At 56.7% G+C, this 26,584-nt stretch overlaps 1 protein-coding gene across 11 annotated transcripts in view; it reads right to left on the minus strand.

Moving 5' to 3' along the window:
• The window catches only part of EPB41L1 (erythrocyte membrane protein band 4.1 like 1), a 144,324-nt gene that overhangs the window by 30,190 nt on the left and 87,550 nt on the right, over nucleotides 1–26,584 (minus strand). For 8 of the 11 annotated variants that reach the window (XM_075011772.1, XM_075011770.1, XM_075011765.1 and 5 more), the window contains 11 exons: nucleotides 26,347–26,511; nucleotides 13,739–13,843; nucleotides 13,593–13,635; nucleotides 11,149–11,224; nucleotides 10,315–10,533; nucleotides 10,005–10,092; nucleotides 7,876–8,028; nucleotides 7,556–7,653; nucleotides 5,604–5,779; nucleotides 2,991–3,139; nucleotides 1,644–1,679 (listed from right to left, as the gene is read on the minus strand). In XM_075011772.1, coding sequence (XP_074867873.1) covers nucleotides 1,644–1,679; nucleotides 2,991–3,139; nucleotides 5,604–5,779; nucleotides 7,556–7,653; nucleotides 7,876–8,028; nucleotides 10,005–10,092; nucleotides 10,315–10,533; nucleotides 11,149–11,224; nucleotides 13,593–13,635; nucleotides 13,739–13,843; nucleotides 26,347–26,511 — 1,308 coding nt within the window. The remainder of the gene's footprint in view (nucleotides 1–1,643; nucleotides 1,680–2,990; nucleotides 3,140–5,603; nucleotides 5,780–7,555; nucleotides 7,654–7,875; nucleotides 8,029–10,004; nucleotides 10,093–10,314; nucleotides 10,534–11,148; nucleotides 11,225–13,592; nucleotides 13,636–13,738; nucleotides 13,844–26,346; nucleotides 26,512–26,584) is intronic. The other 3 variants (XM_075011769.1, XM_075011776.1, XM_075011774.1) reach the window with 1 other exon arrangement.

Here is a 26,584-nt window from a genome sequence, read left to right on the forward strand (position 1 = left end):
AATCTATTGTACAGTGTCGCCCACTGGAACCAGCTGGAAATATTCGACTGGACTTTCCGTGAGGCTTCCCTGGCACTTGACCGTGGCCAATGGTCCAAACTTGCATTTGGCCCTCCCCTGAGCGACAGGCAGGGTTTGGCCCATTATGAAGATAACAGGTCAGGGGTGTTTGGGTCCACGCACTGATTCAAGGCCCTATCTCTACAGCACCCCTACTTCCACACAAGCAATGGGTGAACCCATTCCAACAGCACGAGAACCAACTCCAGTGTTTGCCCTGAATTCAGATCTGTTTGGAGGTTCAAAAAGGTTCCGATAAACTTCTGCCTTGCCCCCATGTTGAGTTCCTGTAGCAACCCATACACTTCTGGGTTCTGTGCAGGACTGCAAGGGCCAAGCGGCCTGAGAAAGACCCTTCCCCACACAAAGTCTAGCCTCTTCTGCAGCCTCAAGAGGCTCAGAGAAGTTCAGGATAAGAATCCAAAATGTTAGCTGTGTGCTAGGCCTTGCCGTTCTGAGTTCACCAATCGCTAGCGCAAGGGGTTACTGGGGTGCACATGGCAGTGATGGAGAATGGCACATGCAGAAAGGAACGGGGGAGGACACAGACCATGGTGGGAACACGCCTGGGCACCAGCAGGAGCTGGGAAAAGACACCAGCCAGCTTGGGCTGACCAGCAGATCACTTGCCAATGGGGCTTGCCTTTGGCTGGCTGCAGTGGCAGGTATTTTAGCTAGAGCACCTGTTTGGGAAAGACTCCCTGTCTTGATTTAGTGGCCACCACATCCCCATGTGAATTACTGCAGTGGTTACTCATCCTCACAGACCTCTTGGGGAGATTAGGCCTACAGTTCTGAGCGGATGTTAAACCATGCAATGACCCTCCCCAGCCAGACGCATCTTCCAAGAGCATCACAGGCTAGCCCTCATGCTCCCCACTGACGGGCGGGTGAAACAGACTGAGAAGGATCTCAAACGACTTGCAGGAGTGGGTCCTGGAACTCAGCAGGCCCTGATCACCACTCTCTCCAGGAGAGGAGCCCTGGGAACAGTACTCGTGCCATGGGGCGCTCGGATTTTAAATAACGCTGAACTAGAGCAGCTCCACTCCCTGCTTCCTGAGCTGCGCCACTGAGTGGCAGAGCCCAAGTAGGAGAGGCCATGGAGAGCTCAGAGCCAGGCTCCCTGGAAGAGAACATTAGAAAGCAGAAATAATGGAGCTGGGGGATGAGTATCTCATTCTGCTCTGTCAGAGAGGGCCAGGGGCAGAGGGAAGGGGTTGGACAGGGAGAAGAGACACAAGGAGATGTAGAGGAGCAGAAAAGAGAGCAGTAGCCAGGATGTCCCAAGGGCCCGGCAGCAGCACCTTGGGAGGGCTCCTGCTCTCTCACACGTTGTGAGGAGAGCTGCCGTACTTAGTGGGATAGAAGATGCTGCTCGTGCTTTGGGGAACGTGGCTGTGTGCTTGGCTCCTGGGTTTCTCCGATAGTTCTCCCCAGTGACATTTGGGTGCATCTTGTATTCCAGTAAATACAGTGACACACAGTGGTGGGGTGGGGGGGAACAGGGGTGCTTATTGTTTTACAGGAGACAGACAATACAATGCACCAATGGGCAGAAAGATGCTCCGGCGAGAGAATACCTCCTGTTTGTGCCTGGGGGTGGTTTCCTGCTCCGGCTGGCAGCAAAGAGAAGGGGAAAGGAACCACCACGGTCAGTCACACACATCACAGCTCAGTTTAACACAGGGTCCTGGGCAACACCAGGGCAAAATTGGCACCAGGAGCTTCCTCACAGCCGTGTTCCGCTGGTGCCGCCAGACGTCCAGTCACAAACTGATGTCAAACAACCCATCTCCCTGCTCAGGGCCGGGGGGGGGGCGGGGGCAGCGCTGGGGACCTGGGCCTGAAAAGGGCGCCTCTTCTGAGACCCAACTGACGTCGTGAGGATAGTGTATCTCAGCATGGCGGTGTCTGTGAGAGCAGCTGTGTTTACGGGAGGTGAGTATCGGGTGTCAACAGCCATCTGTGGGGACGTCTGAATATGGCTACGCGTGCAGCGAGGGTAGCTGTGCATCGCCGTGGCTGAGTGTACAGCGAGGGTGGCTGTGCCTGGTTGCGTGTGCGCAAGGGTGGCTGAGTGTGCAGCGAGGGTGGCTGAGGGTGGCTGCGTGTGCAGCATGGGTGGCTGAAGGGGGCTGCGTGTGAAGCAAGGGTGACTGAGGGTGGCTGCGCGTGCAGCAAGGGTGGCTGAGGGTGGCTGCGCGTGCAGCGAGGGTGGCTGAGGGTGGCTGAGCCTGGCTGCATGTGCAGAGAGGGTGGCTGAGGGTGGCTGCGCGTGCAGAGAGGGTGGCTGAGGGTGGCTGCGTGTGCAGAGAGGGTGGCTGAGGGTGGCTGAGCCTGGATGCATGTGCAGCGAGGGTGGCTGAGGGTGGCTGAGCCTGGATGCATGTGCAGCGAGGGTGGCTGAGGGTGGCTGCGCGTGCAGCGAGGGTGGCTGAGCCTGGCTGCGCGTGCAGAGAGGGTGGCTGAGCCTGGCTGCGTGTGCAGAGAGGGTGGCTCAGGGTGGCTGCGTGTGCAGCGAGGGTGGCTGCGCCTGGCTGCGCGTGCAGAGAGGGTGGCTGAGCCTGGATGCATGTGCAGCGAGGGTGGCTGAGCCTGGCTGCGCGTGCAGCGAGGGTGGCTGAGGGTGGCTGCGCGTGCAGAGAGGGTGGCTGTGCGTGGCTGAGCCTGGCTGCGCGTGCAGTGTGAGTGGAGGGGAGGGGGACGAGGAGGGCGGGCAGCGCTCGGTTCTTTGGTTGTGGCCATTCCCCCATGGGCCAGGAAGGGAGCTCAGCATGCGGCTGCCTTTCCCTGCCCCAGACTTGCTCCCTCTCCAGGTGCAGGCTGGGCCTTGCCATGGCCACTCCACATGGATGGCTCCCCTCCAAACCAGCCTCTGCCTGGCTTCATCCCAACACCCCCTGGTCTCTGCCCAGTAGGTCCTGTACCTTCAGCTCCTTAATTTTCGTTGGGGTCGTTACTTCCTCATCCTCTGCCTCGGAGCGCTGCCTCCCGCTGTACTCGCTGTCCACGTCCCGTCTTTCCGACTCTGCCCCCCCGTCGTGGTTCTCGCTGACAGAAGCTGGGCGTGAGAACTCTGCAGGGGTCAGAGGTGGGAGAGGGTGAGACAGGCCTGGTAGCCGCACCCTTCCCCCAGCCGCAGCCAGCCCAGGCCTGGTCTTTACACACATTCTCCTGCAGCTACCACCAGCCTTGTTTTTCGCATCCCAGGCAACAAAGCTTCCATCCTTCCCAGAGGAGACAGTTCCATAGCCACCATGGCACCGGTACTGCCCTGATGACTGGCCTGTGTTCTCCATCACGTCCGTTCCTTCCCTCCCCTTCCTCTCCGCCCCGTGACGTATAAACTCTTCACAGAGCAGCTGTTCTCACAGTGCCCTGCAGGCTTTGCCTAGACCAGCAATGGAGCCAAATGCACTCATCAAGTGAGCTGGCAAGTGGTAGGCCCAGCTCCTTACAGCTATCTTGGACGTACCCAGCTCAGGGTTGCCGGCCTAGCTGGGACTGGGCTCCGGGACTGAGGCCCAGCAGCGCTGAGCAGAGCAATGCCTAAATGCCGTTCAACATCCGAGCCACAGCGGAGTCAGGCAGACGATGTGAGGCTGTGAGTCTGCTGCCCCTGCCCTGGTGGTGTCGCCTACACCCCTGGGAAATGAGTGGAACCGGGGGCTCCCACATCAGCACGGGGCTTTTTTACATCCGCTCTGCACCACGGTAATCGATCCAAGGTGCAGGGCAGAGGCAAATCCAGCTCGTTTATCCTTCCCTCGGAGGCCAGGCCATCGTCCTACTTGTTCGCCCCGACCTCTTTCCAGCGGGTCAGTACCTCGCTGCAGCCTGTGCCCAGCCTGGATGCAATCACCCAGGTGTGGCGGACTCAGAGCCTGCTCCGCGTGCAATGCCTCTGCACAGGCTGCCCAGGCGCATGAGCTTCTGCAAGCCCAGGTCTGTGCCGACAAACCCCAGAAGAAACAATGTCCCCTGGCAACAGACGCCCCAGCAAAGAGGGCTTTCACCTGCAGGCGGGGAGGGGACCTTTGCAAGGCCCACAAGGGCTATTCCCCAAGCCAGCCGAGGGGCACTCGGGAGAGCAGAGTTGTCTGAGGAGGAAAAGGCCGTTTTCAGACCGTGGCTCCACCCTTCAGCTCCGGAATCCCCATTGGGTGTCCTCGGCTGAACAGGCACCAAGCAGCCCCTGGGACTTGCCTGGCTGGGCTGGGCCAGATCCTTGCCACGCGCGGTGTCTGGATGAACTAGCTCCTGATGAACTGGGGAGGGGAGAGACCAGTGTCCTGTCCCCTTACTGCTCGCCTTTAAACCCCCGGCCCTGCAGCACAAGAGCTGTCGGGGGGCGGAGGGGTCTGTGAGCTCGTGAGCATACAGCTGCTTGCTGTAGGAGTTAATCATGGCTCATCAGAGCCCAGGCCTGCCTCTGGCCAGGGGCTTGTCGGTCAGCCAGGGCCAGCAACCGTCTCTTGAATCCCCCAACCTAGGGAGTCTGCAGATTCCAGCTCAGAGAGTTTCTGAGAGCAGCGGCTGTCTGTGCACAGCTGACGCAGACACAGAGGAGGGGTGGGAGCGGGAGAGGTAAGAGCCAGCAGCCCCTGCCCCCGGAAGCGCCCAACACTGCCGGAAAGTGACCCACGGGAGGGGACAGGTGCAGGACGGAAGAGCTCAGCAGAATGGGCAGCGGGAGGGAGAAGCCGCCGTGCCGGCTGATCTGGTATTAACGAACTCTGCCTACCAACGGGACAGAAAGAGCCCAGCCACAGGTGTCACTCGAGGCCCTGAGTTAAAACCCTCCTGGAGCCTTGGCAGATCCGCCTGCACACCGAGCACCGGGCACACAAGTGGAGCAGCCGGGGAAGGGTGAAAGAGGGACGCAGCCGGCTGCACGTCAAGCCTGGGGTGCACAGGCAGAGCGCTGAGGGGGCAGGGCTGCGAATCAGGACTGAGGAGAACTAGCAGTGCTAGGGGGAGAGCCCATGGGTCAGGACTGGGGTGCACTGGCAGAGCTGGGGTGCAGGACTGGGGTGCACTGGCAGAGCTGGGGGAGGGGCTGGGTTCTGGCTGGAGTGCACTGACAGAGCTGGGGTGCAGGACTGGGGTGCACGGGCAGAACTGGGGGAGGGGCTGGGTTCTGGCTGGAGTGCACTGGCAGGGCTGGGATGCAGGACTGGGGTGCACTGGCAGAGCTGGGGGAGGGGCTGGGTTCTGGCTGGGGTGCACTGGCAGGGCTGGGATGCAGGACTGGGGTGCACTGGCAGAGCTGGGGGAGGGGCTGGGTTCAGGCTGAAGTGCACTGGAAGAGCTGGGATGCAGGACTGGGGTGCACGGGCAGAACTGGGGGACAGTGCCAGCATGCTGTGCCTGGCCAGTACCAATCTCCCAGCTTCCCTGATACCAAGAATCGAGAGTAGCCGGAGGAAGCTGTGAGCTCACAGTGCCACAGCCCAGCTGCCCTCACCTGCCCAGCCCCGTCTCCTCCCCGCCGCCACCAGCAAACCAATCTCCCTCCCCCTCCCCAATTTGGGGCATACCTCCATCGAGGCTGCGAGACAGGGTGTACCGTTTGCTGGAGGAGCGCTCGAAGAAGGGCGCGGGCCGGTCGATCAGGGCGCTGGCCTGGCGGGTCTGGGCCTGCGTCCGCCCGCTGTAGCGGAACTTGGAGCCCATCACCAGGAAGCCCTTTGGGGGGGGCTCGGGGGACACAAGCCTGCAGGTGGAGGGGGAGGAAAGCAGTGTCACCAGCTGGTCTGCTCCACTCATAGGCGAGGCGGGGGCTGAGCAACACAGACACTGGCTGTCAGCGGGGGGCACACCCAGGAAGAGGCCAAGACATGTCACCACACTGCGTCATCGCTCGTCGTTTGTTCACTCTGAAGCCGAACGCTGGTTTCCATTGTTCTACTGCAGATCACTTCCTCAGAAACTTCCAGCTACAACGGGGGTGTGGATGGGAACTGCGGTTGTGAGCAACCCTTGCCCAGCACCTTGGAAATCGACGGGGGCGTAACTTAGATCCCGACAACCTCCGGTGCAAACACCGCACAGAACTAACAATCTGGCCCCTAAACACTGGTTGCTGGACGTGCCAAGAGTCACTGACTCCAGCTGGACCTGCACGTACTCTGAAAATCAGAACCCAACGATCTCAAGAGTGGCCTGAAAATCCAAACCCCAGTCTTCCATACCGGCCACTGCACGGACCCTGCGGTCACTAGTCTGGAGTCAGAAGGCTTGCAGAGGGCAGGGAAGAATCCTAGCCCCACTGCAGTCAATGGCAAAACTCCCGCAACAAGGCCAGGATCTCACACGTGGGGACTTTGAAAAAACCACCCATAAGACGCATTGCCTCCCTTTAGTACGTGAGCTCTGGGAACAAGGAGGACGGCCAGCCACCGCCGGCAGGTGCAAAATCAAACTTCAACGTCGGAATTGCCATGCTGAGAGGGTAACTAAGGAAAAGTTGTTTGCTGGATCCCACAACACAAGAACCAGGGCCACCCATGAAATGAACAGGCAGTGGGTTGAAAACCAACAAAATGGAAGCATTTCTTCAGGTGATGCACAGCCGGCCCGTGGAACTCCTCGCCAGAGGAAGCTGTGACGACCAGGACTTTATCAGGGCTCGAAAAGAACTAGATAAATGCATGGAGAGTAGGTCCATCGATGGCTGTGAGCCAGGGTGGGCAGGAATGGGATCCCTAGCCTCTGTTTGCCAGAAGCTGGGAATGTGGGATGAGGAGGGGTGGATCACTTGATGATCAGCTGTTCTGGGGCATCTGGCATTGGCCGCTGTCAGAAGACAGCACACTGGGCTAGATGGGCCTTTGGTCTAACCCAGTGTGGCTGTTCTTCTGTTTATGGCAGAGCAGAGCAGAGAGCAATGCCTGGCCTGGGTGCAGCTATCCTAGTTGCCACAGGCTGCAGCATACTGCCATGGAGAAACTGGGACCATCAGCAGACACTTTTATATATTAGACAAAGGAAAATTCGACACTAACACAAAGGGAAAATGGCCTTGGTCAAGTCACTTAACTACTGTGTGCTCATTTATGAACTGGAGATGCTGACTCTTCCCAACCACCCAGGGTGCTGCGAGTTGCTGTGCTGATTCGGTACACAGAGCTAGACAAGACCAGCACGCACGCCACAGTTTGGCTGGGCGAAGCCAGGCCAGAGTGTGCTTCGTGTAGTGTGGCAGTTCCTGGGGATGTCTGGGATGGAGGGCCATGGAGCTCAGGCTGGACGCAGGCCAGAGAGAGTGTGGGGAAGGCCCACAGCCAGCCCAGAGGGCTGAGCGGTATCAGCAAGGCAAAGGCAGCTGAGGGGGAGTGCTGAGACAGAGTCCTGCCCCCATGGGGCATTAATGAGCGTCTCTCCCCGCCAGTGCAAAGCACCAGGAGGGGAAGGCCAGGGAGCACACCCAGCCTGCACTCCGCCAGCCATGCCCTGTCCTCGGGCGTTTCTTGGGACCCTTCAGTCTCACCTGAAGAAGGTGTGGTGCTCAATGCAGACCTTCCAGAGCCGCTTGGCCGAGCGGTGGTTGGGCAGCTTGAAGCCGATGGTGCTCTCAAACTGCTCGTACTGAAAGTGTGGGAGACAGAACAGGGTTACAGCCAGGCTAGGCTCTCCACCCCGCAAGGCTGGGCTCTCCCAGCCCCCCGTCCCCCACAGGATGGGCCTTCCCTGCCCCCGTCCCCCACAGGATGGGTTCTCCCCGCCCCTACCCCCCCCAAGGCTGGGCTCTCCCCGCACCTCCCACCCCCACCCCCACCCCCGCGGGATGGACTCTTGTGACACACCCACCTCACCGGGCCGGATTTTGATGTAGAAATTGCTCCTCTTGTAGGAGATCTTGAGGATCTTGGGCCAGGCAAAGCGGTTTATCCTCAGCCTGTCCCTGTAGATCAGCAGGCCGTTGGCACAGACACCCAGCATGATGTCAATGCCTTCTGAGTCCTGAGGGGGCCAGAGGGGAGGGGTGAGGGGTTAGTGTTTGGCCAGCCAACAGCCCTGCAGCTACCCCTCGCAGTGTGGCCTAGCAGGGGTCCAGAGCTAGCCACAAGCCAAGCTGGTGATATGCACCTGAAGCCAACTGGAAAATGCTGTAGCTGCATCCTCTCCAGAGCATGCCATGCCACTGGGCTGCCAGCTCACCACGTGGCCCCAGGCCCCGGCTGGAGATGCCTATGGGGAAAGGCGGCTGGGAGGGGGCGGAGGTTTGGAGAGACACTGGCTGCGAGATTCGCCTGGGCTCGGTTTGGGGGTGGGGGGGGCAGTTCTGCCCTTACAAGGGCAATTCCATCTCCTTGCGGTATTGGGTTCCAGGGCAGCCTCTGGGGGGGAGGGACAGGACCTCTCCCACACAGCTTCCCCAGCACAATGGGGCCCTATCAACTTACTGACCAGCTGACGCTTCAGAAGCACCTAAGTCGCGACAGAGCCTGTGGCTTTGTTTATGTGAGGTGCCCACTTCCACTCTCAGGGTGGGGATGGGATCCCCGCTCTGGAGGCAGCAAGCTGGTCCCAACAGAGGCAGGTCTTGGGGCAGCCCAGGCTGGAGGTTGGGCTCCTTCATTTTCTGGTATGCCTGCCGCAGCTCCTTCCCTCCGCTCGGGGTCGGCCCTGCTGAGCCCCAGGCTCCCCAGGGCCTTGGCCAGGGCGGAGTAGACTTCTGGAGTCCGGCAGGAATGCCGCAGCGCCCTGGACTCATTCTGCCCTCAGGCTGAGGAACCTAGGACTTGGCTCTTGGACCATACGGCAGCTGGGGCTACACTGTGAGCACCCAAGCAGCAGAGCAGTCACTGCTGGAGCAGCAGGTGCATTGTGGGCTTGTTGCTGGAGGACTGCCTATACCAGCCCAGGTGAGTACACAGGCAGCGGGAGCGAACCTTGCCCCCAGGAGCTGCTTGTACTTTGCCAGCAGGACTCCCAGCTGAGTGCTCACAGAGGCAGGGCCATGCCCACAGAGGGACAGCGTCCAGGGAGCAGCAGGGGCTGAGCTGTCTGTCTCATCAGCCAGAAGGGACACAGTTCTGCTTGGAACCTCCTGCCTGCCCTACAGGAGCTAGTTCAGTCAGCAAAGCCTGTTCAACCCTTGGCACCTCTGCTGGGGAACCTAACGAGGGGTGTAATTAGCCACAGCTGTGATGGGGGCGTTTGTCAACTGTGACCTGGACCGAGACCCACCCCCTCCGTTATACAGGCTGGTAAGTGTAGAAGAGGCTCCCAGTCTAGTGCACATACATACACCAACAGCTAAGGGCGGCCCCGCGTGTGCCCCGAATGAGCCAGTGTGTTCCACAGGCGCCAGCACTAGAGGGCAGCACAGACCTGTGGTTCTGGCCCAGAGGCTCCGGGCAGGCAGGGAGCGAGCGCAGTGGATGGGTCTCACTAGGGGACTGGCGGCATCTCCTCGGTGCACTCCAAGTCCAGCTCACAGGGCAGTGAGGCCCCAGCTGCGTGCACAAGGGGGCCTAGTTCTACTTGTCCCAGCTTGGAGGAGACTGGTGGCAAACGTCTCCATGCTGGAGAAGGGAACATCTGCGTGATTCCTGGCGCCGGGGACACAGGGGCCTCCCGTCGGGCGGAGACATCTGCAAGGCCTGAGGAGGAGGAAACGCCAGGCAGAGCGATGTCTCCATCGCAATGGGGAGAGGGGCTGCTGCTCATCTTCGCCCAGCCCCAGCTCATGCTGATCCAGCTTGCGTGGAGCTGGTTGGAGTGACACACCAGCACCGCCCAGCTGCTGATGGACGTGCAAAGATCCCTGAGCAGGCAGGTCTCGCTAGACCAGCACCAGCCTGGATCCGTCTGCACGCGCTCCGAACGCAGCTCCAGATGCACCAGAGAGGGAGGGGGAAAGAAAGGCTGCAAGGAGAGGCGGCCCGGGGCCTGGGAGGGCTCCTGCGCTCTGCCCCTGCGGGCTCGGGTACCTTGGCATGGTGCAGGTCGACGCCATACATGGACAGCTTCTTGGCGTTCTCCAGGAAGTGGATCTCCGCTTCGCCCGGTGTCGTGCCCCTGGGGAGGAGACGCGGAGCCAAGAGAGACTGATTAGAGCCCCTGCTGCTGCCAGCTGCACCTTGCGGGCGGGGGGGGGCTGCTCGGGAGACGAGCACCTGGGTGCTAGCACCAGGGAACCCAGGCCAGCACCAAGGTGGGAGGAGCAGCGACTGGCCAGGTGCAGCCGTCTGGCCCCTGCCCACAAGACGGGCAGCCTGGCGGGGCACAGGGGAGCCCAACCTGTAGGTCTTGTGCAGCTCCATGATGCGCTCCTCCAGCTCCCTGGTCTGGTTGGGCGCGAAGTGCAGCTCGCTGACGTAGTTGCCGACGTGCTCCTCGGCGTCGTAGTCTCCCAGCTCCGCCTGCACGGCATAGGAGCCCAGCAGGGCGTGCGTGACGAAGGAGCAGGGCAGGCGCCCCGTGATGATGTCAGCCCGCAGCTGCAGGCACAGGTAGTATCTGGGGAAGGGGGCGGCTGGTGAGGCTGGGGTGAGGACACTGCAAAACCCGCTGGTGAGCCCTCTAGGGGACCAGACAGGTTCCAAACAGCCCACCCATGGCAGGGAGAAGGTGCCAGGCTGGGGGCCCTGTGCACAGCCCACCACGGCGCCCGTGTCCCGGAGCAACCCCCTGCGCCCCCAGCCAGGACATCCATGCGCTCAGGACAGACTCTCGCCCCGTGCCAGGGATGGACCCTCCGACCCATGTGCACGGTGGACCCTGTTGCCCATGGCCAGGAACCGGGGTCAGCCCCTCCCACCCACACAATCCTCCCAGAAGAACAGCCACACACCTCCTGCACTCGTCCACCCCCAAGACCTGGCGCAGGCCCCGCCAGCTGACCCTCCCCCCCGCCTCCCGACACACGCGAGCCCACCCACAGCAGTCTGTGGGGCTGGGCAGGAGACCTCATAGCCCTGACCCCTCACCAACGTTCCCTGTAAGCTACGCCTTGGGCGGCCGCCCAGAGAGAGGCAGGTGCCGCCCAGTTGGTTAGCAGAGCGCCCCAGCCGGCAGTGTGTCTCCTCACTTCATCACACAACACAGCGCGCTAGAGCCAACACCGCGCCTCACCTGGTGATGTCCTCCATGAGCTGGGCGGGGTCGGGCGGGTAGAACTTCACGGTGAAGGAAAAGTTCCAGGGCCCACCTTGGGAGAGAGAGAAAGAGAATGAGGGGGAGCATTTCCCCAGGTGCCCCCCAGTCAGGTAAGTGCATGTCGGCAGCCCATGAGGGTGGCCCGTTCCTCACCAGCACCCAGGGCCCCTGGGGCAGGCAGAAGGAAGAGCCGAATCCCTGGGGTTGCTACCTGAGTGCCAGAGAGATGAACCCACCCCACGGGGGTGGCTCAGGAGATCTGCAGATGGTGCTTCCCACAGACCCTAGCACCATCTAGTCCAGTCCAGAGCACCTCGGCTCAGCTGAGATCTGCCCAGCTTCTGCCTGGCCAGGACACCACCTCTTCCTGTCGACACAGCAGCAAGCCCCACGCTTTCTTACAAGGTTCCCTAAGGTCCACCACTGAGCAGGGCCCCCAGGTCCCACAGCATCTCTGCAAGCCGCTGCCTGGCCCAGCTAACCAGCCTGTCAGCCCAGCCTGCCACCCCCACTCTTGCCAGCCTGGGCTCTCCTGCTTCTCCTCCAGTTGACCAGCCCCTACCCTGCTCTGCAAGCCCTCGAACCCCTTCCTGGCCAGCCTGGGCCCTCCTGGCTGCCCAGCGGGACAGAACCGGAGCCCCTCTGAGCATCACACCAGTTCAGCCCCTCCTCACTCATTCTTGGACACAGCAGACGCAACACGTCCTGTTACCAGCTGGGCTGCGTCCTAGGGCTTCTCTGCTGGCTGCTGAGCAGGTCCCTGCTGTGAACAAGGGTCAGTGGGATCCCCACCCAGCTGGAGAGGCTCTGCTCCGTGGTCGTTGTAATGACTCGTGGGCATTGCACGGCAGCTGTGAATTCAGCCACCCGGGAGCCTCTCACCTTCCACAGCTCACCAGCTGAAGGTGGCCACAGGCCCTCAGCAGACCACTCCCCCTTCCTTCACTTCCTCCTCCCCCAAGACAAGGGGCATCTCCCAGACAGAGCTGCAGGAGATGTGGACATAAGGCCTGATCCCCCCATCTCTAGGGCCCTACCACACTCATGATCCGGTTCGGTCATTTCACGGTCAGAGAATTGGTTTTAAGAACTAGAGTGGTCATGATTTCAGCTACGTGAGTCTGAACTGCCAGGGTGCTGGGACTAGCTGCAGTGCTGCCTTCAGAGATGGGCGGGCAGGCGGCCAGCAGACACCACCTTCCACCTCTCCTGCTTCTCCTAGGCAGTGGTTAGAGTGTTAGCTTGTGCTGCCTGAGAACTGGGCTCTATTCCCAGCACTGCGTCTAGCTGACTCTAGACAAGTCACTGCCCTCTGCGGGCCTCAGTTTCTCCACTCTTTTCTACTTCACAAGGAGGGTGATGAAGCTCTGGAACTGGTTACCTACGGAGGTGGTAGAATCTCCTTCCCAACAGGTCTTTAAGTCCCGGCTTGACAAAGCCCTGGCTGGGATGATTTAGCTGGGACCGGTCCTGCTTTCATCAGCAGAGGGTTGGACTCCACCTTCCGAGGTCTCTCCCAACCCTATGATACTATGCCGTGCTGGCTGCCCAGCTCTGAGGCAGTGCAGAAGTAGGGGTGGCAATAATACGACCCCCTGCAACAATTTTGTAACTGCCCGGCCTCCTGCTTTTGAGTTAGGACCCCCATGTTGGCAAACACGGGTCTCTCCTGTGGGATCTGGACAGCGTGAGAGAGACGTTCTCCAAAGCCCAGGTGTCACAGGGAGGTAACCAGGTTTCATGGTCCATGATGCATTTTTCAGGGTGAGGAATTTGGTAGGGCCCTCCCACGCTCACAACATGTCACATCACAACCCCCGCAGAGACCTCCGGGAGTGGCACCTGCTGACCATGGTATGAGTGAGGGAAGAATCAGGCCCACAGAGCTCCACAGAGATGCTCAGCTGTGTGCGTCCTGCAGGGCTAAGGAGCAGCAAAGCCATCCAGACAGTGGCCACTAGACAGGTCCGCCACAGGAAAGATTTGGTCCATCCATTACTGGAGCCCTGCTCTGGATACCAGCTTACCCCTTCTGCCAACAGCACACACAGCTCCAGCTGTCCCTCACCTTCCGCTGCTAGAATGCCAGCGGCCCCATTTTCAGAGGTGCTGAGCACCACCTGCAGCTTACATCTACTTCCAGGGGAGCTCCAGACCCTCGGCATCTCTGCAAATCAGGCTCCAGGCTCTGATCCCTGCTACAGCCCCCATCTCTCCCCTGGTTTCTCTTGCCCCTGTTGGGCAGCACAAAGGGATGGCATTCCCCAGGGGGAAGCAGAATTAAGGCAGGTTTAAAGCAATGGGAGCTGCCAAGTTCCTAGTAATGTCTGGCCAGCACTCGGGGCAGCTCCAGGGTGGGCACTTCCCAGGCCTAACACCTGGGTGGGACGGCACCCCAGCGCACACGCTGGGCGACTTACTGCGGATCTGCTTTTTGATTTCCTTGGAGGGGTCCAGCCAGTTCTGAAACAACAAGAAAGAGCACACCCAGAGGGTCACGGCTGCTGCCTGGAGGGCGGGGTGGGGGCCATCAGGCCTGGCAGAGGGCTGGGTGGCCCAGCCTTACCTTCTGGCTGTCGGAGTCGCAGAATGTCAGGCCGAAGTAATCCTTCTCCAGGAGGTTGAGATGCTCACACACCATGTCGAAGAGCACTTGGCCCCGGGCATGTTTCTGCAGGAGACACAGATGGGCAGGGGAGCTGAAGCCAGGGTCCTGCTTTTCTCTTCCACTCTTGCTGCAGCTGCTCAGCAGAATGCAGGCGAAAGCAGGACCCAGGGGAACAGCAGGAAACGTCTGCCCTTTGCCTCCCGGTCCTAGGAATCAGTCCAATTGCAGCCTGTGTTCGCCTGGGCTCAGGTACTATGGGAGTGCCCTTGTGGACACCAGTCATCCAAAGGGGACAGAGGGGGCTGGGGAGAGAGGCCAGAAGTGGTTCCCTGAAGGGCGGGGCTGTAGACATGCATTCCCTGGCCCAGGAGGACAATGTGCCTTTCAGATAGTGCCCGGAATATCCCAGGCCAGTATCCAACTCTGCCCTGCTCTTCCTGGGCTTCTGGCTTTCCTGGGGAGCATGGCACAAAACTCAGCCTGAGCTCCTTTGCTGCACCCAGCGGCCCCTGGGGTTTCCTTCCAGGACACTCCTGTCCCTGCTCCCTAGTCCCCTCCCGAGAGAGCCACCCCCACCTGCAGTGATTCACGGGTCAGATTCATTCAGTGAATCGATCCCGCCACAGCCAGCTTCAGCAACGCCCTGCAGCTTTAGCACCAACAAATAGGGTGCAGGAAAAGAAGAATCCTGGCACTGCTAGACAGGACAGTAGGAGTGTTCAGAACTCCTGGGCTGTAGCCGGGATCCGGGTGACGGAGAGCCACCCAGCTGCTGGCACATCTCCCGCTTCAATGCAACAGCAGCGGCCATGCTGGATCTGAGCAGGGTCCCGCCGGCTCCAGAGCCTGTTCCTGGCACTACCAGATGCCTGAGAGGAACGTGCAGGAAGCATCACATTGGGCACTTGTGCAATAGCCTGGCTGTGGGGACAGTTCCATCCTGACCAGGACACCTAGTGGCTGGATACTGCCCTGAAGCAGGAAGGTTTCTGCCCCTTATATTCCTGTAGTCATCTTGTCTATTACAACAGGGAGCATCCTCGTTATCCAGTTAAATGTTCCATCCTCTTCTGAATCCTACCAAGCATTTAGCCCTTTGCTATCTTGTGGCAGCAAGTTGGACAGCTTAATTATACAGTAAGAAGAGTCATTTCTATTCCATTTCCATCACATCCCCTCTTACTTATCTTGGTTCCAAATTACAGTCCCAATCTTTCCAATGCCTGCTAATAAAGAAATCGTTTTATGCCTGTGGTGGTGTGGACTACAGCCGAAGCTGTGAGCCTTGTGGTCTTGCCACACACTGCCCCTAAAAAGGGCAGTAGAGAGGTCCTCCAAACTGCCTAGAGCAGCTGTGTGGGAAGCAGCCAATCAGGAGCCTGTATGTCACTATAAGAAGAGCCACAGGGCCAGCACAAGTTTAGTTCCTTGTTGGAGTGGGTGGAGTGCAGATGGTGGCTCTGGGCTGGTTGATGATCCGAGGCCCTGTGGTGAGGGTGCTGGGGACATGGAGAAGTGGCTCAAGGAATTACGACAGCAACATCGTTATTTATAGAGATGCTGCAGATAGCTGCTCCCTATAGGATTCCTGGGCTGGGACCTAAGTTGAGGATAGGCATGGGTTCACCCCCACCCCCACCGCCCCCTATTAGTGACCAAAAAAGAGGGAGTGGCTTGGACTTCGAGGCACCCCAGAAGAGAAACAGGACTGTGGTAAATATATCTGTGAGGGGGAGAACAGTGGGATGAAAAGGACAGAGAAAATGCTACATGGCCCGCAAGCCCCTTTTAATAAAGCTATTTCTTTTCCTCACTAGCCAAAATTATCCTTTGCGCCCGACACCCCTGCAACAATGCAGGACCTGAGCTTGACTCCACTGCAAACAGAATCTCAAGATCAGACCTCACCCACTGATACCTTTGGCCATAAACAAAAACAGCAGCAGAAACAAAGGACAAGAAGATACCATCAGACTGTGTCCTAAGCTACATCCCGGGGTCGTTTTCTGATAAGGGAAAGCAAGATCGGGCTTGGCAGCTCTTTGTGGGCACACATTTGTGTCTGCTGTTAAGTAAATATTAATCAGAGACACCACAGAAGGGTGAGGAAATCTCTGTGCAGGGTCAGGGCCCGAAAAAGCTCCTGTCTCCTGCTTTAAGAGACCATTCCAGTTGTTATAATGATCCCTTCTATTTCCTGGGTCATCACAGTGTTTCTGCAGCACATAATGGCTGCGTCTACACGTGCACGCTACTTCGAAGTAGCGGCACCAACTTCGAAATAGCGCCCGTCATGTCTACACGCGTCGGGCGCTATTTCGAAGTTGAAATCGACGTTAGGCGGCGAGACGTCGAAGTCGCTAACCCCATGAGGGGATGGGAATAGCGCCCTACTTCGACGTTCAACATCGAAGTAGGGACGTGTAGACGATCCGCGTCCCGCAACATCGAAATAGCGGAGTCCTCCATGGCGGCCATCAGCTGGGGGGTTGAGAGATACTCTCTCTCCAGCCCTTGCGGGGCTCTGTGGTCACCGTGTGCAGCAGCCCTTAGCCCAGGGCTTCTGGCTGCTGCTGCTGCAGCTGGGGGTCCGTGCTGCATATACAGGGTCTGCAACTAGTTGTTGGCTCTGTGTATCTTGCACTGTTTAATGAAAGTGTGTCTGGGAGGGGCCCTTTAAGGGAGCGACTTGCTGTTGAGTCCGCCCCGTGACCCTGTCTGCAGCTGTGCCTGGCTCCCTTATTTCGATGTGTGCTACTTTGGCGTGTAGACGTTCCCTCGCTGTGCCTATTTCGATGTTGGGCTGAGCAACGTCGAAGTTGAACATCGACGTTGCCGGCCCTGGAGGACGTGTAGACGTTATTCATCGAAATAGCCTATTTCGATGTTGCTACTTCGAAATTAGCTATTTCGATGTAGCGTGCACGTGTAGACGTAGCCAATGACAGCTGCTGGAGGAGGATCAAAGGAACAAAGCTGACTTGCATTCCTTTACCCACCCAGTCCCATGCACAGGCATTAATATTGCTGAATCTGTGGAGAACTCAAGGCTATGATTCTGACATTAATCAACTCCCACATAATAGATACCTCTAAGATCCATGATCTGAACCAGACGGTCTTCTCTGCCTGCTGAGCTCCTAGACCACCAACAAGCAGAGCTCCAAAAAATCCTATGACGAGTCCAAATGTCTCCCAGGTGAGCATTAGGCATTGCAAATTCCATTTCTGCAGAACCTCGGCTGTTATACGGTTAAACATATATTTCAAGCCCTCTTGGCTCTTAGACACCCTTCCAGACAGTGCAATGCAATTAAGTGCATCTTCCTGGGTCTGCAGACAGGCAGCTCTAGTGCCTCTGCTGCTGCTCAGAGCCTTGTGGGGACAGCAGCTGAATGACATTAACAAGTAGGGTCTATTTCATGGCTGCTGTCCTAAACAGGAGAAAAACACCCAGGGCACGAAAACAAAAAATCCCTCACTGACTTTTATGCTATTATGTAAGTTGCTTGGGACAACTCATTGCAGCAGCAGATGCAGACAGAAGCGCTACTCCCAGCGGGGTTTGGGGATGGAAGATTCAACAAGCAGAAGTGCTGGCGGGGTAGAGAAGTGGAGACACCCAGCTGCATTGCAACAATCAATATGCATTTCACAGCATCATTCTGCTGCAGGAGAGCAGCAAACCGCACTTCTGGTGCACTATTTAAACTCAATGGGCACTTAAAAGCCGTCGCCTGCAGTCCTAGTAACAGGAGTCAGGCGCGGCTGCTGATAGTTTATCTAGCCCGCAGGGCTGGGGTCTGAATGGAAAGCGCTGCCTGAAAATCTCACTCTGTTGAAACGTTCCCTTTTCCACAAACACTTTCACAATGTTTGAAATGTTTCAGTTTTCACCAAATCAAAGCACAATGAAAAACTGTGTTTTGATTTGGTCTTGAATGAAAAAAAAAATTAGTGTACACATTTGTCAACATTTCCCTTCTCTCTCTCTCTTTCTCCTCCTTTTTCCGTGGGAAGGGAGAATCAGGTGTGCTGTGGGACAAAAATAAAAACATCTGAAAAGTTATTTCAGTTCAAATCAAAATGATGTTTTTCTAATTGCCAGTTTGTGTTTTATTCCATTAAATTTCAGTGACAAATCTGGGGAAAAAATAACATAATTCAAAATACTTCACAGAAAACACTGGATTTTGGCCAGCCTCAGAGTCACCTCCCACTTCTGTTCCTCTCCTTCTGTCGTTAAAATCCTGACCTACCTGGGATGGGGTGGGGGTCAGCCAGCTCAGAGCTTCCCAACCCTTTCACACGATGACCACATCTTCAATAAGAAGGATGCTCCATAATACTCCCCACAACCATTCAACTTGGTCGCCTCTCCCATTCCCTACCACAAGGACCCCAACTGCCCCTCCTGACCCCCACCTGCAAACATTCAACCTCTCCTCCTTCACTAATCACATGGGCCCCATCTGCCCTCCCAGCCTTATGGAGCGAGCCCAGCAAATCTGTGGGTATCAGCAGACGTGGACGTGGACATCCACAGTTCATTTTTGCAGATACAAATTTGACATTTAGAACCCTGCAAATTTGCTGTTATCTGCAGGTTTCTGCATCCATGGAGATGGATATCTGCAGTGGATTTTTGCAAATACAGGTGGATCCTACTCGGCTCTTCCTTCCCACAGCACTAGCACCGGAGCAATTTCCTGCAACATGCTGAACAGGCATTACTGAGTTATATTTAGGTGCCAGAGGTTCATAGAGAACTGACAGACAAAGAAAGGACTTCTGGATAAACAGCCTGAGTTTATACTGACTGGCAGCCTTCCTTCTCATCTACCAGATGGACAGGGCCCTCTGTCAAAAGGAGGACCTGTTCCTTCCTGGAAAAGGGAGTGAGTTATTCATGGGGAGCCTGTTCTGAACTAAAGACGATATGAACTACGGTAACCCAAGTCCTTTTGGGTGGGATCTGAAGATCTGAGCACCAGCCAGAGCCTGTTGCAGAAGGAGGGGTAATTTCCGGTGGGGGTGCTGGCATGTGTAAGGTCCTTTATGGCTTTAATATGTTTTCTCTGCAATACTTTTACCTTCAGAATTAATGTGCATGCTCACGAAGTGCTGTGTGGTAACTTATACTTACGGACAGCGCACTGTCCACCTGACTTGCAGGGGATGCACAGTGCAGGCAGGGGACCGTGCAGCCAGAATATCCTGGTTGGGGTGGGGGAGGGAGATGCAGGTCTCCAGCCATGAGCCAGAAGTGTAGGTGTCCTTATAGACCTTGGAGGGGAGATACAGGGGCAGTTGCCCTGAACTAACACACATCACATCTCCTGCTCTTCTCCACAAACACTGGACCCCACCGCCCTTCCCATTCACTGTCACAGGGACCACGCTGCTCCACCAGGAAGCTTATCTGCAACCACTCATTTGGTTTCTCCTGTGTGTGTGGGCCCCGTCACATGGTGCAGGGGCAGGCAAAATGCAGCCTGCCAAGCCACCAAATCTGGCCGGCTGCCCAGCAGGAGTCTCATCCAGGCTCCTTGCTTGCCCCACTCCCACATGCTGCTCAGAGCAGCCGGCTGTGAGGGCCATGTTCCTCTCTGAAGGCTGTAAGCCCAGGGGAGAGGGGGACAAGGCTCCATATGCCGCCCCCTTCCCCCCAGCATAATCTTGTGGCTCCCACTGGCTGTTTTCCAGCCAATAGAAGCTGCCTATTTGTGGGACAGGCAGTGCACAAAATACCCCCCATCCACACACATCACTGCTTGCAGCCTTCAGATAAGTGTATGGCCCCTACAGCTGCCTGCTTTGAGCAGTGTGCAAGGGCAGGGTTGGCAGCGAGCCTGGCTGAGGAACCTGCTGGGCTCTGGCCAGGAGTTGCCCAGGTAAGCACCTCCCAGCCAGAGCCCGCCCCTGTCACCCCAGCTCTTCCCCAGCCCTCTGCCTTCCCCCCTCCACCTCTATCCCATGTAACCCAAACCCTCTGAATGCTCTCCTGCATTCATACCGTCTCCTGTCCCAGGTGACTGCCCCCTCTCCCTTACCCAAACCCCCTCCCAGATCCCAGACCCCGCACCTCCTCCATTCATACCAGGGAAGAGTGCAGCCCTTGACCCCTTACCAAATTTTTGGAGTGACCCCCATCAAAAATTATGGCCCACCGCTGACATAGAGCCTGCTTTCCCCACAGCCACACAACCTCACCTCTCTTCCTGTTCGCCATCGAGGGCCTGCAGACTCCCCCCTCTTCCTGAACCATCCCTGTGGCAATTGCCACCCTTGTTTCACCCAGAAAAGCACCAGCAAAGCACTGGCATGTGCTTAGCAGTCTCGCAAGGTAGTGGTGTAACTGGATGCGAGGAGGAGGAACCGCACAGGCGAGCAGCCAGCTCTCTGCAGACTACAGCGAGAGCACCAGCAGAGCTCACATCTGCAAAACGAGTGGGAGGTATGAAAAGTGTTCTTACCTGGCCTGGGGGGCCAGCGGAGACTGGGAAGAGCTGAGCTCCCACCACTACTTTGTAGGGAGGCTGGAGGGGGGAGGGGAGGAGCAGCCCCAGGGGAAGGAACGCTGCAGAGCACAGCAAGGACAGTCAGGCAGCCTCATCAAATGCGTCTTTCAGTCTATCCGGTTCTGCCGCCCTAGCGGCTCAGGTGAGTCGCCAGCAATGAATTAGGTGGGGGTGGCTGGAGGTGTTTGCTCTGGGAGATGGCATTTATTTGGGGGGAGGGGGATGAGGAGTGCCTGGCTCTGGGGGAGGGGGAGGGCATTTACTTGGTACAGGGAGTGGGGACGTGGCGAATATGGAAAGATGACAACCACAAATGTAGCTATCTTTGAACTCGCATTGGACACTGCTGCCTGCTGCAGGCCAGCAGCTCTGGGAAGTGTGCAGGAAGGACGGACGAACATTCCCGGGCTAAGCCTTCATGCAGGAAGCTGGAGGCTTCTCCACCTGTTTCAGTTTTGTCTGCACCCTCTTCCCTGTGATGGGCTAATCAACAACTCAGACCTCAGTGGTTTAGGAGCCAAACCAGCCATCAACATTACCCAAAAGAACCACAGTAGGGAAAATTCTTTGTTTCCTTTCCTGTTTTACAGCTCTGTCTATTATCAGCACAGCAAAACAACTCACCAAGCATTCTACACTTGCTCAATGACATAGTAAAAGCCTCTTACTGGTTACTAACACAGACAGGTTACTAATGTCATTGCACCACGTTTGAACACGAGGGGCTGCAAAGAGCTGCAGCAGAGATGCGAAAGAGGCACTTGCTGCTCATGAACCTCAGTCTGAGCATCACCGTAAGTCACTCCCTCACTCGAGTGAGGCCAGACGCTGTCACAGTGACACAGGCTGGCTCACTCACTCTTGCACGTGCACGCCTCGGCTTCGGTTTTGCTGTAACAAAAACAGCAGGTAGCCCCTGCACTGAAACGCAGGAGTCACATTTGCATTCTCATCCCCTTCTCGTGCACCTGGGCAGACGTGAGCACTTGGGGAGTTGTCAATGTGCACGTGTTATTTCTGTGACCAACCCAGACAGCTCCCAGCTCCCAATGAGTCTTACTGAGCTACTAGGCAGACGTGTTTTCCGGCAACGGAGAATTCTGCTCTGAAGTTGGGAAATCAAAGGACAGAGACGATAAGACACAGAACTACACCACCGGCTCGTTCATCGCCCCCCCCCCGCGCCCCACCCCAGTATAGAAAGGACGTGGATGCATAGGAAACAGTCCAGCAGAGGGCAACCAAAATGATGAGGTGGCTGAAGCACATGACCTGTAAGAGGAGGTTGAGGGATTTGGGCTTATTTAGTTTGCAGAAGAGAAGAGTGAGGGCAATCTGATAGCAGCCTGCAACTTCCTGAAGGGAGGCTCTAAAGAGGTTGGAGAGAGGCTGCTCTCATTAATGACGTATGGCAGAACAAGGAGCAACAGTCTCTAGTTACAGAGGAGAAGGTGTAGGTTGGATATTAGGAAAAACTATTGCACCAGGAGGGCAGTGAAGCACTGCAATGTGTTGCCTAGAGAGGTGGTGGAATCTCCAGCCCAGCTTGACAAGGTCCTAACCGGGATTATTTAGTTCAGGTTGATCCTGCTTTGAGCAGGGGGCTGGACTTGATGATCTCCTGAGGTCCCTTCCAGCCCTAGGATTCTCTGATTCTAGTTCCAGAACCTGTGTGCTCACATAGGAGTGCAAATGTGGGCTTCTCTGTGCACATGTGCCCACAGCTGGGTGCAGGAGTGTAAACATACAAAGGTCTACGTGTATCTGTAAACGGGGGGAACATGGTGACTGCACGAGGAGGAGGCTAGAGAGGGAGATGGGGCCTGGGAGCCAGTGAGGATGGAAATGTGGGTGGGGAGGGTGTGTGACTGAAGACAAGGAGGAAGGACAGAGCCATCACGAGGTGCCGAGAAGAGGGAGACTGGAGCAAGCTGGACAAAGAGATTGTGGTTGGGATGAGAGTCCTGAGGTGTGGAGACAAAGGCTGGCTAGGCAAGGAGAATGGGACTGGGACAAGGAGCCGGGACAGAGAAGAGACAAGAACGAGACGAGGGCTGGCTGACAGGGATGGGACAGAAGGAGTCAAGCTTGAAGGGGCAGGGGAACGGACAAACATGTCTGTGCCCACCAGAGCTTGGAACAGAAGCCCAGATTCCTGAGTTTCACCATTCCTCTGTTTTCAGCAAATACGTGAGAAACTCACCGGAAAAGCATGTGTCTCCTCCCCCTTGAAGGCTGCCCAAGATACAGGATAATAACCTACCACTGCTATCAGTTACTCGACTACCTCAACTGGCTGAGGTCTGTGGATGGATCTAAAGGCTCCATCCCCAATGAAGGACCCATGTGGGCATCAGCAACGTACCCTGGGAAAGAATTTCTGTATTTTTCAGTTTGCCGGTTACAAAGGAAGGAAGGAATGTTCATAAGATTGCAAAGTCAAGTGCTCAGAAGTTAAGTAGTGGCAGAACTGAGGTTGTCTGTGCCGGTGTGAGCCTACTTTATGGTAGTCCTCAGTCATACAGCACATATTTTGTCCACAAGACAGGACGGAGCTGCACGTGGGGCTGATTCAGGGTTATTAGTGAGGAGACGGTCTGTAGGACCGGTTTCATATGTTGCATAACTTGGAGGTAGGTAGTGAACAAGACAGGGGATTGTAGGTAGTAAAAGAATGGTTAAGGCCATTGAACGCTGCCCTGGAGAAATGGCTCCTATTACTGTCTGGACAGGACATTTAACCAGGCTTTTCACAGGTGGGCACTAATTGCATGTTCTTCATTTTCTGGATGCCCAATTGACAGCCTGCAGTCTGATCTGCTCACTGCCGCCACTGAGGCTGGCAGCAGCTGCGCTTTGAGCAAACGAAGAAAAAGTCACTTACAGTAATTAGTTTCTGCAATAGAGAACACTGCAGAATATACCCTGTGGCAGGAGCAATGCTGAAAGGGAGCCCACTGTACTGGAAGTGGCTGGAGCTGCCTATGAATCTGAGGCAGTGTTGGTGAGCAGGGCAAACATCCTGGTGAAAGGAGATATCCTTTATGCCACGAGCTGTAAACCACAGGCCACTTCCCAAGGGTGGGATTATACTTTACAAAACTGAGGATGTGCAGAGATGGCAGAGGGTGAGAGTGCGTCTCCAACCACCGTTCTTTGGGGGACTGGGAAACATGCTGAGTAAAAGCCTGTCCCTTGGAGCTGAAGATCAACCTGTCCTTTTGCTCCTCATTGAGTATGCTGTTGTGAGAGCAGCGCCCAAAGTGGGGCACGGGGGAGCTGAGGAGGGTAGGGTTGAAAACTCTGTTGTACACCTGGAATGAGTGATGCTGAGCACTCATCTTTCCATCGTTTTGCACTCGAGGTGTTGACAAAGAACACCAGACAAACACCCGAGGCGTGTACAAGTTGGACTCCGTGGCCTGCGGTGCTCAAGCTCGTCACAAATATCATTTAGCCAAGAGCTGTGACTGAGATGAGTATCAGAGAGGCAGCCATGTTAGTCTGTAGCTTCGAGAACAACAAGAAGTCCTGTGGCACCTTACAGACTAACAGATATTTTGGAGCATACGCTTTGGTGGGCAAACGCCCACTTCATCAGATGCATGGGGGTGGGGTGGTGGGGGCGTTTCCAGAGAGGTATTTAAAAAGAGGGGGGTCCCAGCAAAAGGGAGGGCCAGAGCTGACAAGGGCTATTCAGCAAGGTGGAAATGGCCCATTGTCAGTAGTACGTATCAAAAGTGGAAAAAACAAACCAGATCAGACGGGGTTGTGGCCCATTGTCAGAGTCTAATGGGGAGATATTAACACCCAGGGCAGAGAAGCTGCTTTTGTAAGGGGCAACTACTCCAGACTGTTTCATCCTTGGTTGATGGACTGGCGCACTGCAGAGGTGTGGAGAAGAGGCTCTTGGGAGCTCTCTGATCCTTATGAGATGGCTTCTGAGCTCTCTGGTGGAAGAACTGTTGAGCCATCGGTCTCGGCTACTGTTGCAGCTGGTGGAATTTTCTCCTCAGGGCAGGTGTATAAATTCCCTGAGCGTGGATGGTGGCCCTGGATTTTTTTAAGGTGGGCAAGGCGTCATCTGTCTTTGGCTTGAACAGATGAATCTCATCCAAGAGCAGGTCTGCATTAGTGCTCTGAACCAACCAGGGAAACCCCAAACCATGAGTGCTGTGTGTCATGATGGCAGTAGCCGTTGCCGGCAAGCTGGATCAGCTGTCGGCAGCGCACACGTGCAGACCAACGAGCGCTGCTTTCACAACTTTCCGGCTCTGGGCACAGGAAGCACAAACGTCCCCACGGTGGAACCCAGCTGGGGACCAGCCCTAGAAAAAGAATGCTGAATATGCCCCCAAAAAAAAAATCACATCCCGGGTGTCTCAAGTCACACCCCTCCCCCAAATCCTTTTGTGCTGCGAAGGCAGACTTGTTAGCAAAGGTGAAGCACTTAGATACTTAGTGCTTAGCAGTGTAAAAATGCCTATATGGAAATTATTAATCCTGGCTGCTGAGCAGGGCTGGAACAGGGGGAGGGATCACTCAGCGGTTTGAGCATTGGCCTGCTAAACCCAGGGTTGTGAGCTCAATCCTTGAGGAGGCCATTTAGGAACAGGGGCAAAATGGATTTAAAAACAAATAATAAAATAATGATGGTGCTTGGCCTTGCCAAGAGGGTCCTCTGGAGGTCCCTTCCAGCTCTATGAGATGTGTATCTCCATATATTATAGTACAAGGGGCCACGAGTGAGATCTGGGGCCAGACACTGAAGAATGCAGAGAAAACCAAACATGCAAAAGCTGCTCACTATGGCTACGCTGTGGGCTGGAGCTCAGGCTAGCACTCCCCAAGAGAGGGTGAGCATAGAGGGCAGCATTGTTGCAGTAGCAGGGGCTGAGCGGTACTTCATAGGTACCCACCAGTTCCAGGCAGGCTTACACATGGCCGTGCCACGCCTCAACTGCTACTCCCCCTGCTCTGACAGGCAGACTGTGGGCTGTTCTCTGGACTGTCAGTTGCTCTCAGGCTGGCTGGATGAGAGCTAGCACGGCTGAGTATGCAAGCAGGGAATCACTGCCCTCTCTTGCAGTGCAGACCAGAGCCTAAGTGAGCACCGTCCATCCCAGGCACGGAGTGGGAGAACCAGTGGGGGGTCGTGGAAGTAAAGACTGTGCCATAAAGCGTAGCGGGGAGGTCTGAGGCTGCAGGGTAACATCAGTACAGGCACTTCCTGAACTCCACCTGCTTGACTTCGCAACCTCAATAACGGCCTTTTACCACAGTGGTGGTGCATGAGCACAAACAGGGGTGTGTGTCCACCCACCTGTGAGTCTCTTCCCCCCTCTTTCTCCTGAGCGTAACCCTGACAGCTGTCCGGGCGGGACAGGAGCAGTTACTTTGGGCTGTTGATAGTCCAGGGCTGGGAGGAAGGAGGCCCCTCAGTTCCCTGCTGCCATACGAAGGCAGCTGTAGCTCAGCAGTCACCTCCTTCCCACACCATGAGGGCCTGGCACTGTCACACCGCCTAGGGAGTGCCCAAACCCTCCCCCCTCACCCCAGGAACCGCTGACCTGTCACAGGAGCAAGGCCGCGATTCAGGGGGCTGCTGGTCAAGAACAGAGAGCAGCTCCCTCATCTCCCGCAGCCCCCGGCCTCCTCTCCAAGCGCCTTCCTCAGGCTGAGCTGGCAAAGCCATTGCTCTGGTGCAAAGCAGGTTGGCCTCCTGCTAGAAGGCCCAGGCATACACAGGGTAGAAAGCCAGAAAGGCCAGATGGGACTGGCCAGCCTGAGCTCCTGCACGACGCAGGCCCTGGGACTTCCCTGAATTAAAGCTGCTGCTGCGTGGACTGCAGCTTCTCGGTTAGAAAAACGCCCAACCTTCCTTTATCTCTTCACCAGTCACAGAGAACCTTCTCCCGCCCATGCCCTGGGGCGGCCGGTCACCACCCTGTGAGAGAAGAGAAAGGGGATCCCGGCCACTCAGAGGCCCAAGAGGGTGACGCCAACAGACACCCAGGGCTAAGGAGAGCCCTCCCAGGCACTCACCTCCACCTCACACTCGTACTCGGAGGCGTCGAGCAGGGTCACTCTGCAGATGGCACTCTTGAGCTTCTTGGTGACTTTCTGGGGGGATTTCTGGGTCTTGCTGGGTGTGGTTTTCTCCGACAGCCCATCGGTTTCACTGTAGTCCCTCTCCTCCGAGTCCATGCCCTGCAGGGTGAGCAACGTGTGACCCGGCACCTCCGGCACAGCCTGTCCTGCCCCCAGCGAGCCTGGGAGCTCT

Source organism: Carettochelys insculpta, chromosome 17 (genome assembly GCF_033958435.1).
Source record: "Carettochelys insculpta isolate YL-2023 chromosome 17, ASM3395843v1, whole genome shotgun sequence".
NCBI classification, from domain to species: domain Eukaryota; kingdom Metazoa; phylum Chordata; order Testudines; family Carettochelyidae; genus Carettochelys; species Carettochelys insculpta.